Source organism: Mytilus galloprovincialis, chromosome 1 (assembly GCF_965363235.1).
Source record: "Mytilus galloprovincialis chromosome 1, xbMytGall1.hap1.1, whole genome shotgun sequence".
NCBI lineage: Eukaryota > Metazoa > Mollusca > Bivalvia > Mytilida > Mytilidae > Mytilus > Mytilus galloprovincialis.
This window is the reverse complement of record NC_134838.1, coordinates 37,995,263-38,011,103: the sequence shown is the minus strand read 5'-3', so window position 1 is coordinate 38,011,103 and position 15,841 is coordinate 37,995,263. Positions and strand designations below refer to the sequence as shown.

Below are 15,841 nucleotides of genomic sequence, written 5' to 3'. Positions count from 1 at the left end.
GACTTTATTTAGATTTCACGTATTGTCTATTGTTTCCTATGGAATTTTGTAATTCTGGTATTTTCTTTCGTGTGGGATAAATCAAATTCAAGGTTTTGATCCAATTTTGTTACATTAAATTTGGCAGCTAATGGCCCCATAAATGCTTGGAACATGTTAATACATAGACATAATTCAGTACATAATGACATATGGAACAGATTTGCTAGTTCTTTTTTATTTTTTTTTTTATTTTCAAGTACAAATAAGCTTTCGACTTAAAAAGGATGTTATACTCGGAAGTAGTGTATAATCTCTTTCAAAATCTGATTCTAAATTTGAGTCTTCCCTCTTACACTTTATACCCTGTTTCAAATAATGATTGGACGGTATATTGAAAGCATCATAGCGTATATTTAAAGTCGTAACATGTTTTCTTTACTCGTCATCTTATATTTGTTAACCAAACTATACTTGCATTCAGCTATAATGATTTACCATTGTAAATATTTTTTCTATAAAGTACACTTATTAAACAATTAAGAATACGTACATTCTATTAAAGTCACAATAGTTCTCATAATGGTAAAAACAGCTGATCTAATAATGCATATAATGCACGCATTTCTGTAGATATTTTTGCAGTTTTTGTTGTGAATCTATCCATCTATAATACGAGGAGAAAACATATTATGCCGCACATTAGGGAACAATTCACCGTAAAATCTGGTGAAGGATCAAACTGTTACTCAGTTAAATGAGAAAAAAATGTTTAAGTAGGGATTTTACGAATCTTTAATATAAAAACATGATTATAGTTAAGTGCTTTTACAAACACAGGTTGACCAGCGAAGGTAATAACATATTTTATTCCTAAACACAAAAAAATAAAATTTGATTTATATAAATGATGGCTTAAATTCATAAATTTACATTTCCTTTCAGATCTCAAAATGCAGTGTGCCTTCGCATGCTTGTTTATACTGTCTTACATCAGTATAGGAACATGCTTGATAGAAGAAATAGAACTACCGCAACATCTTAGAGAATGCATAGTCATGAAAACTAAATATAATGATGTTACTAAATCCACAAGTGAAGCTGTATGTAATACATGTGTAACACGATACATGTGGATGAATGGACCAAATTTAAGAGAATGTGGTCATCCTCATGACAACGCAACAATGTCAGACATTTCAGACTTCGTAGGGAAATTGCTTTGTCCTAAAATATCAGGCAAAAGAAAGAAGCGACAAGCAGGACGCAATTATCGTAAAGAGATCAGAATGTTGACCAAAGGAGAAAGACAACGACTTCGTAATGCATGGAGCCAGGCTTATAGAAGTGGGGTAAGAAATTAGAAATGAATGCAACTGTCAAGCAAGTGGTTAAGGTAGCTATAAAACCATGTTTAACCCCAGTATCTACATATAAGAATTTGTATATACAAAGTCAAGAATATGACAGTTGTTCTTCATTCGTTTGATGTGTTTGGGCTTTTTATTTTTGCATTTGCTTAGGAAATTTTCGTTTAGAATTTCCTCTGTATTTTTGTTATTTTCTTTTTAACTGTTGTTAACATATTATTTAAAAATAATAATTAACTAAGTCCATACCCCTACATAATAAGTTATTGCACACTAAAACACAAAGATAATTAGCATGATGCATTGATGAAATTAGTCCACACCTTATGTTTCTTTTACCATTCGTCTAATGACTTAAAAATTTAAAGTTGCGTCATATCTGAGGTACAATTAGTTATCAAAGGTACCAGGATTATAATTTAATACGCTAGACGCGCGTTTCGTCTACACAAGACTCATCAGTGACGCTTTACTTTTTTTTCATGATTATTTTCTATACTGTGAAATATTTGAAAACAATGACATATCATATAATGAATCGTTTTGCGGATATCCGTCTTGTTTTGAGATATTTGATTGAAGTTATTAAATAATGATTTTTTAGAATCTTGATAACAATATGAAGTGTGCTTCTTAACATGGTTAAGTAATTTAACTTATTAACAGAATATTAAATTGTGTAAACTTGATATATTCAAGTTTGTGTTGATTGAAGTAAACACACTTTTTTTTAAATATGTTTCATATATATTTGTCTGCATAGTTAATATACTGCTTGAATGGGTTTTCAATTAGAATTAATTGCATAACAGTGTGGTCGACAGTAAAACGTTTGTAGGTTGTAACTTGTTTGTCAACGGCTATGATTTTATGCTCACCCAGTCTGTCAGAGGCCTTCCAGTGGGGATTAAATATTCACTTGTTACACATTCCGATACATAAAATGAAACTTTCTTTTTACAAAGCTTAAAAGGAATTTGTTTTAAATATTTATTATAATCATCACATACAACCGTGTCATTTATAAGAATAATAATGTTCAGAGATGATATAATTTAATAATAATACAAAAAATAGGTTTATCCATTGTAAAAAAAACTATTAAGTTGATGGGGTTAATTCACAAAATATCTCATTGATTAAGAGCACAACTACTTCTACGTTGTGATCATTTAAGAATGGCCTACTATTTATTCAATGCGTATACATGTGGTTTTTGTTTGTGAAGAGTTCTGGATAATTAAAAAATCATTTGATTTCTTTGTTTAATACCATAAAACGATTCATTCTTTCAGATATTTGTCACTTTGCCTTATCTTCAAGTCCAACACAATTTCTCACGTTTCTTACAAAACTTATATTCTTGTGATGTATTCTTTTGTTGAAAAAAATGTATAGATATAGATAGATATAGGAAGATGTGGTATGAGTGCCAATGAGACAACTCTCCTCCCAAGTAATAATTCATAAAAGTAAATCATTATAGGTCAAGGTACGACCTGCAACACGGAGCCTTGGCTCACACCGAACAGCAAGTTATAGAGGGCCCCAAAACTTCTAGTGTAAAACCATTCAAACGGGAAAACCAACGAGAAACGAAAAACACATATGAACTACATAAGCAGACGACATCATGCATTGTAACTTCTAAAGCCAATTAAGTAAAAAAAATAATCTGAAAGAAAGTGCGATATCATATTAGGAAAATTGATGGTCAAACCATAACAAAAAATCAAGTAAAGAATTTTAAGTATTCAACCTTTATAGCTTGCTGTTCGGTGTGAGCCAAGACTCCGTGTTGAAGGCCATTTTTATTTATTTTCAAATTACAAAGGTTATTCCTGATTAGTATTTTTAATTATTTTATTTAGGCGTTTAGAACCTTTGGTGACCTCACAGTTTAAATTTCTATGATAAGTACGTCGTGAGCAGTGGGCATTACAGACGAACGTTCACCTAATTTTCCCCAGTCAATGAATGGCCATAGCTACACTGTTATGAATTTCATTCTATTTAAAAGATTTAGCTTTACGATGCCGAAAGGTATAGACTTAAAATTAAAAATATGCTCCTCATATGGTCGTTTCCATTCGAGCATATCAATTTTCCATTTCGAGAGCTTTTATAGTGCAATACAGTATATGTTATGCTAATTGTTGAACACCGTATGGTAACCTATAGTTGCTCACTTTTTGTGTCATTCTGTCCCCAGTGAGAAGTTGTCTCACCGATAATCTGAAAAAGCTTCGTTTAAATACATATGAGTACACTATAACTTTAAGGGGTAGATATGATAAATCATTATTATTCTCTCTAGGTTATAAGTATTGCAAAGTTATCAAGAACGATATAAACTATTTAATAACAAGACAACGGATTTTGTTTATACTCCATGCCCAACTAGATGAAATTAATATTTCATGAAGACAACAAATATTGGACCTTTGAAAGTCTGAGTAAATTAAAATCATAGAGACAAGAAAAAGAGGGTGGTTTGTATTTATGACTTAATGTTTGTATATAATTGTGTAATAGCTTTCATTTAGGTGAGGCTTACTTACGTAAGAAAACGTGCTTTTCATATTTGTGACTATAATAGCTTTTCGATCATTTTTAAGCTTAAAGTGCATGAATTAGATATAAATGTTGTAATGTCGTAATGAACATAAAAAATTTAAACAAAACATTTAATTATTTCTGGTGTCTGAAGCGCTTTTCTGGATTTACCTCCATCAGGAACGATCAAAGCCAAGAATTTGAAATCCGAAGATGTATAAGTACCGAAACCGTTGAAGACCTATATGTTAAAAATACCTAAAATAAATAGCAGAATTCATCTAAAGCCAAATTTGCCTGAGGGAAATGAAACCTTATTTTCTTAATAATTTATAAATTTATAAACAGACAATTTTAGTAAAGTTTGTTAAATCATAATGAGTACTAGACCGTTGGTTTTCCCGTTTAAACGGTTTTACACTAGTAATTTTGGGGCCCTTTATAGCTTTTTGTTCGGTGTGAGCCAAGACTCCGTGTTGAAGGCCGTACATTGACCTATAATGGTTTGCTTTAATAAATTGTTATTTGGATGGAGAGTTGTCTCATTGACACTCACACCACATCTTCCTATATCTATGAAATTGAATTCAAGAACATGTGAGTATATGACCAAAACTTTCATTGATGAAGGGTTACAGCCGTTTTGAATAAAACTAAATCTGACAACTAAAAAAAAACCGTTCATTTATTTTTGCCTGAAATCGAAGTGAAGCATATCGTCACTTTTTCATTTACTGTGAAAAACATGATAAAAATGTGTAATTGGATGTTAAAAATATAAATATTTTGATTTCTTTAAAAACAGTTAAAAATTGACTGCAATTGAAATGACTGTACTGCATTTACCACAGAAAATTAGAATTAAAATTAACTGAAAGATTGGACAAGCCTTAATAATTCATTGTTCAGTCTTTTATGAGATGAACACATCAAAATAGTCATTCAGTTCAAAATCGGTTTACTAATAAATGGATGGTGCCTAATGAAATAATCAAACATGACAGTTCATATGAAGAATTCATATGTACTTCAATTCACATTTTGATTCAGTGATACATACAACGATTTCCCGTTCACTTTCCAGGATTCTAAAATTTTCCCAGCTACACACAAGTATTCTTTATTTTTTGAACTCCTTCAACTTTCCTATTTTTTGTTTTGATTGTTCCTCGTGTAGTTAAATCCAATAAAGCTTTATGGTGTTTATTTACATTGCAATATTATAAAATTACAAATTGTTCAACAAAGTCTCCTTCAACAAACTTATGGTAGCTATTTTCTATTTCTTGGCGAAATGTATTATCTTTATAGAGGTTGTCCGTTTTCAAATCGAAGGTTTCCTACTTGATATTAATTTCTTGCTGTAAAAACTGAGATGATATCAAGTGAGCAATACATACATAATTGACAGAAACAGACGACAGCAAGGTCAAAACGACAGAAAGACAAAAAGACAATAACAGTCCACATTTTCAATGAAGTGATAAGCAGTTAGGATTAATGTGTTCATAAATGTCTTATTCACTTTTTTTATGTTGCAGTAAACGAAAATGTAAATTTTCAGATATTCTCAATTAATTCAGAAACTCTGTCTAATTACCGAAATGTTTATAAACACGTCGAACATTCATTTAAGGAAATATTATTGTCGGGAATTAACTTCTTTTGCGTTCGTACACATGTACAAATATTGATAATATTTCATATAGAAATTTACAAATATATGCATTTATTTTAATATAAAATGGGATTACTAAATATCTTACTCACTAGTGCGTATAAAGTATTAGTTTTCCGTTCGATAGGAATATAATAAGGCAAACAGTCAGCATCTGGGAAATCACGTTTAAAGAATTTAAGACAATTATCAGTGAGTCTTAAGTATGATATACCGATCCCCACCAGAATTCTTCACATTTTAAACACCTAACTTTTTTAACAGCTAAATTCCTGTTGTAAGTTCTTGGTGTGTAAATATATTTTAAGTTTTGAATTTAGTCTGTAAAGGTTTTTCAAAAAATCAGACGAGCACTGATTTACTATTGAAAACCAATTATTCAGGGAACAACTGAAAGTCTTTTCATCTCAATTCACTTAAGATAAGAAAATTTAGATTGAATAGATACCAGATTTGAAATTTTATATTAGCGGCAGACGTGCGTTTCTTATACAAAAACCTCGTCATTGAAGCTCGGATAAAAAAATGTTAAAAAGGCCAAATAAAGTACGAATTTGAAGAGCATTCATACAGTACCAAAACTTCATAAAAATTTTGCCAAATACAGCTAAGGTGAGATAATGAACCACTTTCGGAGTCAAAATATAGATTTCCTTACGCCAAAAAAAAAAATATATATGTATCCTAAATATGTATGCTTGAAATAAGAGTGATAATTTGCTTCTTCCGGTTAACAAAATTCCCCTCTGGTAGAGTTACTTTACATTGATTCCAAAAATACATGTTTTTTAATTCTTTCACATGAAATCATTGCACCGGAATCACAAGGTCTCTTCCTGCTAACCTTAAGGTCATATGTCTAATAACCAAATGCAAAAGGACCCAATAGCTTTATTTATAAATGTGAATTCATAGTAAAGTGCAAAACTTAGACGACAGATTAAGCTTTGATCTTCATCTGAATTTCAAGGTCATAAAGCAAGGACCTAAAATCAACCCAGACCCTAAGTCTCTACTAGAGCTAATTTCAACTATAGAAGGGAGCAAATTCTTTTTAATGTAAATGAGCCCTTGTAACCAAAAAAAAAGCAAACAACAAAAATTACGACATGTTGCAACTAACAGCTTAGTAAGCATATTTTGTCGATGTCCTGAACGGTTTCTAAGAAAGAGCGATAACAAGTCGAAATAAATATCAAAACATGACCAACCCTGACCTTTGATATTGACCTAATTATCCTGAGGATATATCGAGCAATTAACAAAAAGTAATGTTTCGATTTCTTTTGCAGTTCCGAATGAGTATATATAATTAGATACACCCAGTGTTTGGTGAATAAAACTTACAAAGTAAAGTGTTCGAGTATAGGGTGTCAGTTTCAAAAGCGCATGCACTGTTCGATATCTTAAATCAAACATATAAGTGGTATCTTTCGAAGGACACAAACAGCACTAAAAATGAATTTTGTAGATGGAAAACAATAATAATTAGAAAAAAGGAAATATTTTAAATAAGCCTAAATTGTAACTTTAATGAAACAGCTCAGGGTATAGTAATGCATTCTTGCATTAAAAGTCTTTTTTTAATAGTGCTCAGCCATTTCACTGTTTTATTATGACAAGGGATGAGACATGTAACAGTGCAGTAAAAACCTGCAAAAGTTCAATTTCTTACGAACGTAAGCGAAACCATATATACTGAATGTGGCGGGGTTAAACATGTTTTTTGTGATCTCAACTTTCCCCCTATACCTCTAATTTAGTTTGAAAAAATCCTACTGATGAAAACTAAAATTTTGAGGGGGCTCGCGGGTCTAAATCATTTTTTTTTTATTTAATATTGGATTTCGCTTTATTTTTCTATAAATTAACTTTATGTTATACTTAAAGTCATAAGAAACGAGTGACCGGTGAAAATAATGTTCTTCCAATTCTTGAACCAATGCATACAAACATCATAAACTTTTCATTTTTTTCGCATAAATTTCGTATAATCGTCAATTTGTTTTTTTCAATCGGTCAGTTTTGTTGTGAAAATATGGCAGGTAATTAAAGTTCGTGTTTTGAAGCCGAAGTTTAACGATTGTCACCTGTTTGTCAACAATCAACAAAAAATCAACAAAAAAGCATGGGAATGGAGAACGTGTTTAACATGTAAATTCAGATAATAGTTTATTTTAAGGACATTCATGCGTTTTGCGATCACCGGATTTTTACGAGATTGGTCACGCTGAGGTCACTTTGCATACGGAAAATATGTCGGGGGAATTGCTTCCTGGAAGGAAGCAATTAAAATAAAGTAAACTTCTTCTAAATATGAATAAATTAAAGAATTTTCTTCAGAAAAAAGTATATGTACATAAGTTTTATAATGTAAACTATCCATTGAGTTATAAAAAAACACATGCTTTACTTTTTTTATTTTGAGGTTTCTTCTGACTTTAATAGAAAAATGAAATAAAAAAATTGGGTCATCGTTCATTTACGCTCACAATCTGCCTTTGAAAGAAGCATAATTTTTTGTTAATGTCATTTTTTTCTGTTGAACTAATAGGAGATAGCGGTAATATTGTACCATATGATAAAGTAACAACTACTAGATCTAAAGGTAATAATAAAATTTGCAATGAAAAACAAATGTTAAATTTTTTTCTGAAAATCTTATACCCGCGAGCTTCCTTAACCCTTGGGTTTAAAAAAGCCTTCCTGATGAAGGTAAAACCAGAAAAACGCTTCAGACGCATAAAATGAAGAAGTGTTATTTTCAATTTTATAGCACTTGTTTGAAACCGTTGTTGATGCACTATCAGTCCTCAGCTGTATCATCAGACCAGTAGTCAGTATTTCGCTACTGGCATGATTCTAATGATATCTTTCTTAAATTCTCCAGTCATATATTTAGGATTTTAAGAAACAAAATAATTAATTCCCTTAGGCAAAATGACAAAAGATAAGATTAGTCAGGAACATGACTGTTGTTATCCATCCGTATGATGAGTTTGAGCTTTTGATTTTGAAATTTCATTACGGGTTTCCCGTTTTGAATTTTCCTCGGAGCTCGATATCTTTTTTATTTACTTCTTATGCTGTTTTTAAAGTCCCTTTTTGGTCGTATCGATCGTCACTTGTGTCGATTCTTATCCATCCTTTTCCTTAAAATATTCGGCCTTTGGGGTTTCTTATAAAAGGGAAAATAGAAAAGCACTTCATGCGTATACAGTTTATAAAGTATTATTTCCATTTATGAACACAATTTTATTATTGTTGTTGTTACCGAACAAATGAAATTCTTCAATAATTATTTTAAATGCCTTAAAAATAAAAAAAAAAACTTAAATTTTTGAAACACAATTGTTTTAATTGCCTCTTGGTAGTATCTCAACCTTTTGTGGAGAATTTCATATACTCTCAAATTTTCTCTCTGCTTGCAGCTATCGTTGAGTCAGGTTTTATCTAACGAAATCCAGTTACTGGTCAAAGAATCATAAGACTTGTTAAATTGTATCAAGATGAATATGTTATACTTTTATATATTCAAGGGAAAAACTTATCAAAATTAACCGGCTCCTATCAATTATATTTCTGTGCATGTGATTATCTCCGGGATGAAACGTCCACTAGTAGTGCATTGATCCTTTTGCTGTAAAACATACAAAAGTACCAAGCTTACAATTAAACACAAAACACAGACTGATTGAACCTTAGTGTTGGAATTATTCAAACTACATCACTTTTTAAAGAAAGACGTATGTCAGTTCATGTTTAATATGGTTATCAAAGAATGTGTCGCTACGTGACGTTTAAAAAACACATATTTCAATTTTGTTGTTTTTGTTATTGCAACCTGTGTTGTAATCTTCTTATGTATACACGGTTAAAATGTTAAGCTGTAGTTTGTTCATAAATTCTTATTAAGGACATGAAAGGTTATGAAAATACACATTTCCACCAAACCTTATTGACTTCACACTGATTTGTTTGAAACAGGATCAAATAATGATGATTATATCACTCCTTTTTTTTCAAATTGTAAGTCAAAAGAGGAATTAGAAATTTTGAACATTTGAACATTGGAAATTCATCATTGCCATAACCAGCGCAACCTGTTTCAACTACTTCATTATACTGTCAATAGCATAATTGGTACTAGTGTAAAAGAGGGACGGAAGATACCAAAGGGACAGTCAAACTCATAAATCTAAAACAAACTGACAACGCCATGGCTAAAAATGAAAAAGACAAACAAACAACAGCACACACGACACAACATAGAAAACTAAAGAATAAACAACACGAACCCCACCAAAAGACTAGGGGTGATCTCAGGTGATCCGGAAGGGTAAGCAGATCCTGCTTCACAAGCGGCACCCGTCGTGTTGCTTATGTGATTACAAATCCGGTAAATAGTCTAATTCGGTAGGTCACATTCATGAAAGGGAAGGGGATTGTAGTTACGACGTAAGGAACATATCCGATATCATTCGTGAAACGGTTATTCCATAACGTTTAACCAACTCGTGATGGCGTCCGTAAAATTTACGAAGGGATGATTTCAACTTCACCATTTGGAACTCTTGGATTAATAGCTTCCTTGTGAGCAGCAACCCTCTATCAAGAAAATCATGATAGGAAATGCAAGCACGGGAATATCGTATCAATTGGGAGATATATATATACCCCGTATGCAGGTGCTGCTGGAATGTTGCTACTTAGAAATGGAAAGTTCACAATTGGAAAGCTGAAATCATCTCTTTTGTCGTAAAGTTTTGTTTTCACCCGACCCTCATTGTCAATTCTAGATGTAAGTCATTGTAATTTAACCAGATACTCATTTGGATAATGAATTAATCTGCACTGATTCTCGTTGTCGAACTTTTTGTCTCAAGCCAAATACAGGCATTGAAGGGTTGAAAAAAAAACACACACAAGGATAAGATGAAATTGCAACCACATTTAAGGAATAACTGCATTACTTGATCAAATATCCACCGATTCATTGTGTTGTTAATAGTTTGAAGGAAAAGTATTCTTTGGTCGAGTGAGCGTAGCCATCTTATTTCTTTGAAAATGATACTTGCAAATTATAATTGCACAAAACTATCTTTGATTTACCTTTTATATTATTATTAACTTCATCTTAAACTGAACTAATCACAACCTGTAACACTCAAGCGTTTGAAAGTCAATATGGTGCAGGGCGAAATAATATTCGATGTAATGAGAAAATACATCCGTAAACCAAATACCGTGCATTACTTGCACTATTAGTCCTGAGGGTCTAATAGGCCATTAGTCAGCAAATTATAGCATTCATGTACATTTTCTACATTTAGTTGGAAATTAATAAGACATAAAGATTTAAGCCCGCCAACCCGTTGATTGCAATATTTATCCATCCGAATTTAAACTGAACTGCAGAAAGTAGATACATATTGTATATACGCGGTTTAGTAAATAATAAGTTTCTCTGATATTATGGAAGATTTAGGGTTCTTTGTTTCCGAACTGATATGGTTGAAAAATACACAATTAACGCTGTCCGCAGATAGTTTTGGCTATGATTTTTATATCACCTTTGGGCATGTAAATATGATTGAGTTTCACATTTGTTCTTCTTCTTTTCCTAATGAGGGTAAATGTAGAAATGGTCTGTGAGAACACTTAATTTATAAAAAGAGGGACGAAAGATACCAAAGGGACAGTCAAACTCATAAATCAAAAATAAACTGACAACGCCTGGTTAAAAACGAAAAAGACAAAGAGACAAACAATAGAACACATGACACAACATAGAAAACATAAGGAATAAGCAACACGGACTCTTAACAACTATAGAGACTCTGAGACAACTATAGGTCACCGTGAGATTTTTGACAGTAAGCAAAACTCACAAATAACAAGCTATAAAAACCCAATATGAAAAATCTGAAACAATTTCAACGATAAAATTTAGACCCGATTGACGAGCTCTCCAATCGATCTAATAAGGCATTCTAACAGCAAAAAATTAGAACAGACTTTGACAATCAGTTCATCAGATTAATAAAAAGTACAACTTTAACTAACAAAATCACAAAGACACAAAATACCTATCTGTATTATATCTGTATATAGTTCTCAGTACACATCAAATTGCCAATGAATTAGATATAAAGACTCATTAACAGTCAGAATTCTCGTCTGTTTTTTAGTATTTTGGTTGGATTGCCAGATTTCACAACTCTCAAGTCAGAACTTCTGCTCACAGTGGACCTGCCTTTCTTGGTTATCACAGATTTCTGATCCTGGTGTAAATATTTTATGATAAGAAGAAACATCTTTAAATGCAAAGTATTAATGTACATAAAACATAAGCATAAAAGTGGACAAAAACTCTATATATCTCAATTTACAGTTCTCATAATCAATCACCTAAAGGTTACATTACGAGTTTCCAGACACATAATGATTAATAAAGATGAATTGGTGTACAACAACTATTCGTTCTCAGACACAACTACAAAATAATCAGAAAATATATATCTTTTGAAAAATATATCACTAAAGGAGGCTCGCGGTATAAGATTTTCAGAAAAAAATAAACATTAATTTTTCATTACAAATTTTATTTATTACCTTAAGTAGTTGTTACTTTATCATATGGTACAAAAATCATTCTACAAAATCAATTCCTGTTGGCCCCAGGTGACTTTTAAAATGTAGATATCATTGAAAATGCTCCATATTATCTCCCTGTGGTGCAAAAATTTTTTGGCATTAAAATTGAAATATCTGTTTTAACTCGTCTGTGACCTATATCTTTTATTGGTGTTTTCAAATAAGATGTACATAAACTAAATAATTGTGAAATTCAAGCGATTTCTGTAATTAAGCTCTTTTTTTATTTCGATATTACCGCTATTTCTCCCATTAGTTCATCAGAAAAAAAGAACATTAACAAAAATGTATGTTTCTTTCGATGGCAGATTGTGAGCGTAAATGAACAGTGACCTCATTTTTTATTTCGTTTTTCTATTAAGTATAAGATAAAGTTCATTTAAAGAAAAATATAGAGAAATCCTATATAAAATAAAAAGAAATCATTTAAACCCGCGAGCCCCCTTAAAACGATAATTTTTCTTGCATATATCTTTATATAATAACAATATTAATATCTTATCCCAGGCATAGATTACCTTAGCCGTATTTGGCATAACTGTTTGGAAATTTTGGATCCTCAATGCTCTTCAACTTTGTATTTGTTTGGCTTTATAAATAATTTGATATGAGCGTCACTGATGAGTCTTGTGCAGACGAAACGCGCATCTGGCGTACTAAATTATAATCCTGGTACCTTTGATAACTAATTAGGCAGACTTTTGAATTTCAATAACTCCTTTTGGATCATCTTTTTGTTTTCTCACAAATAGCAAAAGTATAAATTGTAAATATATTTTTTTGCAGGTAGATAAATTTATTTCTGTGTAATAATACAATGTTTTTTTCAGTATTAGTTGTAGTATTTTAAAAGCAACAACTGAGTTCATTAACGTTTATTTTATCGAAAGAGAATACGTTGGTTTTTATCAGAAGTATATGTTTTTTCTACACATGGCAAGCTTACAAAAGAATATATGTAACAGCAGAATAGTAATCTAGAAATCCAATTCTAAAGAACTGAATTGTGCTATTAAAACCCCAAAATAATTGAGTGAAAACTTGCTGCTTCGAAGTTTTAAACAGTATTTGATCCTTATAAAATGGCATGTATAAAATTCAAAAAAAGTATTATCGTTTGAAATATGTTATCTGTGTGTTTTGTTCGTCAGAAACATTGATAAAATTTAACCTGATTCAAAACAACAAACGTATCATCAAAACGATATTGCTGAATCATTGCATATTTCATATATATCTGAATACTTTATGCTAATTGGTTTCAGATTAGAACTGGTATTACAGTATTACGATCCTTCCGTCACAATGCCATATTGGAACTCTGGTCTTGATGCAAATATGGACATTCCTGCCAATTCTATACTCTGGACAGCCGATTATCTTGGTGAAATGAGTGGAACTGTTCGAACTGGTATTTGTGGAGGCTTTCAGGACGTTAGAGGCAATGCCGTAATCAGAAATGTTGGTAACGCAGGTTCTCTGTTCACGTCAGCTGAAGTTAGGGATGTAATGAGGATGCCAAATATTAACCGTCTGACCGAACCATCTCCATATCCCACCTTGGAGTCTTATCACGACGATGTCCACAATTATATAGGTGGATCAATGGGACCTATCGAATTGGCACCATGGGATTGTGTTTTTTGGTTGCATCATACTTTTGTAGACTATTTGTGGGAAGTATGGAGATACAGTCATCAATATAATACAGCTTATCCTCATAAAACTGGACTTCCTGCTCAGTTACCAGACGTTACGATGAAGAACATGCCTGTTGTGCAATTTCTTGGACGTATTCCAACAAATCGTGATGGGTACGGTGTTCAACTAGCACGAAAAAGTTTTTATCAACTATCGCCGACTTGTTCAAGACAGAACACTTACTGTGGGTCCCCTGATCTGCAGTGTAGAATGGGAACCAACGGAGCAGAATGTGCTGCTGTAGATCGAAATTTTAGAGCAAGAACGCAGCCGTTAGTTGATGCTAGAAGAAATGGACGAGTCCAGATGAATTTCCGTAACAATCATGGTAACAGGAGGAAAAGAGATACCCATATACACCACACAACTATCAGTCACAGTTTTCAAATTACAGTTAACTCTCAACAAATAACAAATATCTACCTTCCACAAGAACGTGAACCATGCATGGGTAAACCTATACAAAATAACTTCATAGCGGGTTGCGCAAGTGACGTACGAAAATGGGCATTTATACCAATTAAAGTCGTTCATCTGCGACCTCAAGAGGCTCACTTTGCATCACAATCTGACGCCAACGCAAAAAATCCAAGTGCGTATGATATGTACGACGAACACAAATACAAAGGTCTGAAAAATGTTGTCAAACCAGGTAATCCAGCAACATATAATGATTGTCTAGAAGATGAATCTGGTGCGTTCAAAGTAAGACTGAAGTCTACTGGATTAAGCTACTTCGGAACATACACAGATTATGTGTTTGTTGATAACAGACTTCCGATATCCTCTCATATCGGGTACATCGCTGTTGAGAAACCTACGGCAAATAAACCAACAGAAGTAATGATCACTGCATCTGATGCCTGTGGCCGACTCTGTAAACCAACATGCCGAAAATGGGAGAATGGAAATCTGTACTATGTCTCCTGTACTGGTGCAATTAAAGTTACAGCGCAGAGTCCACTTATGTATGGTAACGACTTTGGTGAAGCTGTTCTATCGATCTGGCAGTTCTATGGCAAGTTCACACCAATAGAAAGAGAATCAAACATTTACATGGAATTTTTCTGTGATTATTCAAATGAATGGATATGGAAAGAATGTAATCAGAAAAAATACTAAAGAAATTATATACTTTTTTCTTCCAAGTTTTTTTTTTCTTTATTCTACATGTATGTTACCAAAATAGTTTTGTGTTATTAGCCTCTGTTTGTGACATAAAGCAGAATAAATAAACTGGTGTTGAGTAGTAAATTTCGATGATTATTTCACAATATAAACCTTTGAAAAAGGAATCTCTTGAGCTTGAATCGCTCACCTGGTAACAGTATGCCATTTTGTTAATTTTTTTTTATTACTTTTCATTGAAAACAGTTATGTTTGTTAACATATTGATACTATTTAGTAGTATTTTCATAAATCTTGTATTGTTAATCATTTGTACTGTTTACAATTTAAACCTACCTACAAATGTATAAAAGTTTAAGAAATATTTGCAAAATTATGATTTGTCACAGGTTATGATTTCCATGTTGGTCGTTTATCATCATCTTTGCACTTTAAAGTGGTATCGGTGTCTTTCATCATCTTGAATTGTAAAAACAGAGAACATAAGGTCCAGATTTTCTATCAAGCTTGCAAAATTTGATGGAGGAATGTAGATATCTAACGTAAATGTTCATGTAAAAGAACCATTTTATAAGAATAAAACTTATAAATTTTAGTATTATTACAAGTGTAGATTATTTTTGGTTGTTTTTAAATGTTTTTTAATTGGCATTTCAAGGGGAGGTAACTCTAAGTCAGTTCATTTCTGAAGGAATCTACATGGGATTTTTCTATTTTGTATTTTAGCCGGAAAAAACGTACTGTGGCCCTATCTTTTCTTTTGATATTCTCA

At 32.0% G+C, this 15,841-nt stretch overlaps 1 protein-coding gene across 1 annotated transcript; it reads left to right on the top strand.

Annotated features, from left to right (window-relative positions):
- Nucleotides 1–932: 932 nt before the first annotated feature.
- On the top strand, nucleotides 933–15,639 carry LOC143076713 (uncharacterized). The gene is made up of 3 exons (XM_076252592.1): nucleotides 933–1,331; nucleotides 11,775–11,872; nucleotides 13,506–15,639. The coding sequence occupies exons 1-3, from the start codon at nucleotides 933–935 to the stop codon at nucleotides 15,061–15,063; spliced, it is 2,055 nt and encodes a 684-aa protein (XP_076108707.1). The 3' UTR covers nucleotides 15,064–15,639.
- Nucleotides 15,640–15,841: the final 202 nt, after the last annotated feature.

Coding starts and splice junctions, on each gene's coding strand:
- LOC143076713 (XM_076252592.1), top strand. CDS start 933: ATGCAGTGTGCCTTCGCATGCTTGTTTATACTGTCTTACATCAGTATA. Junction 1,332..11,774: donor GCCAGGCTTATAGAAGTGGG/GTAAGAAATTAG, acceptor TCTGTTTTTTAG/TATTTTGGTTGGATTGCCAG. Junction 11,873..13,505: donor CACAGATTTCTGATCCTGGT/GTAAATATTTTA, acceptor AATTGGTTTCAG/ATTAGAACTGGTATTACAGT.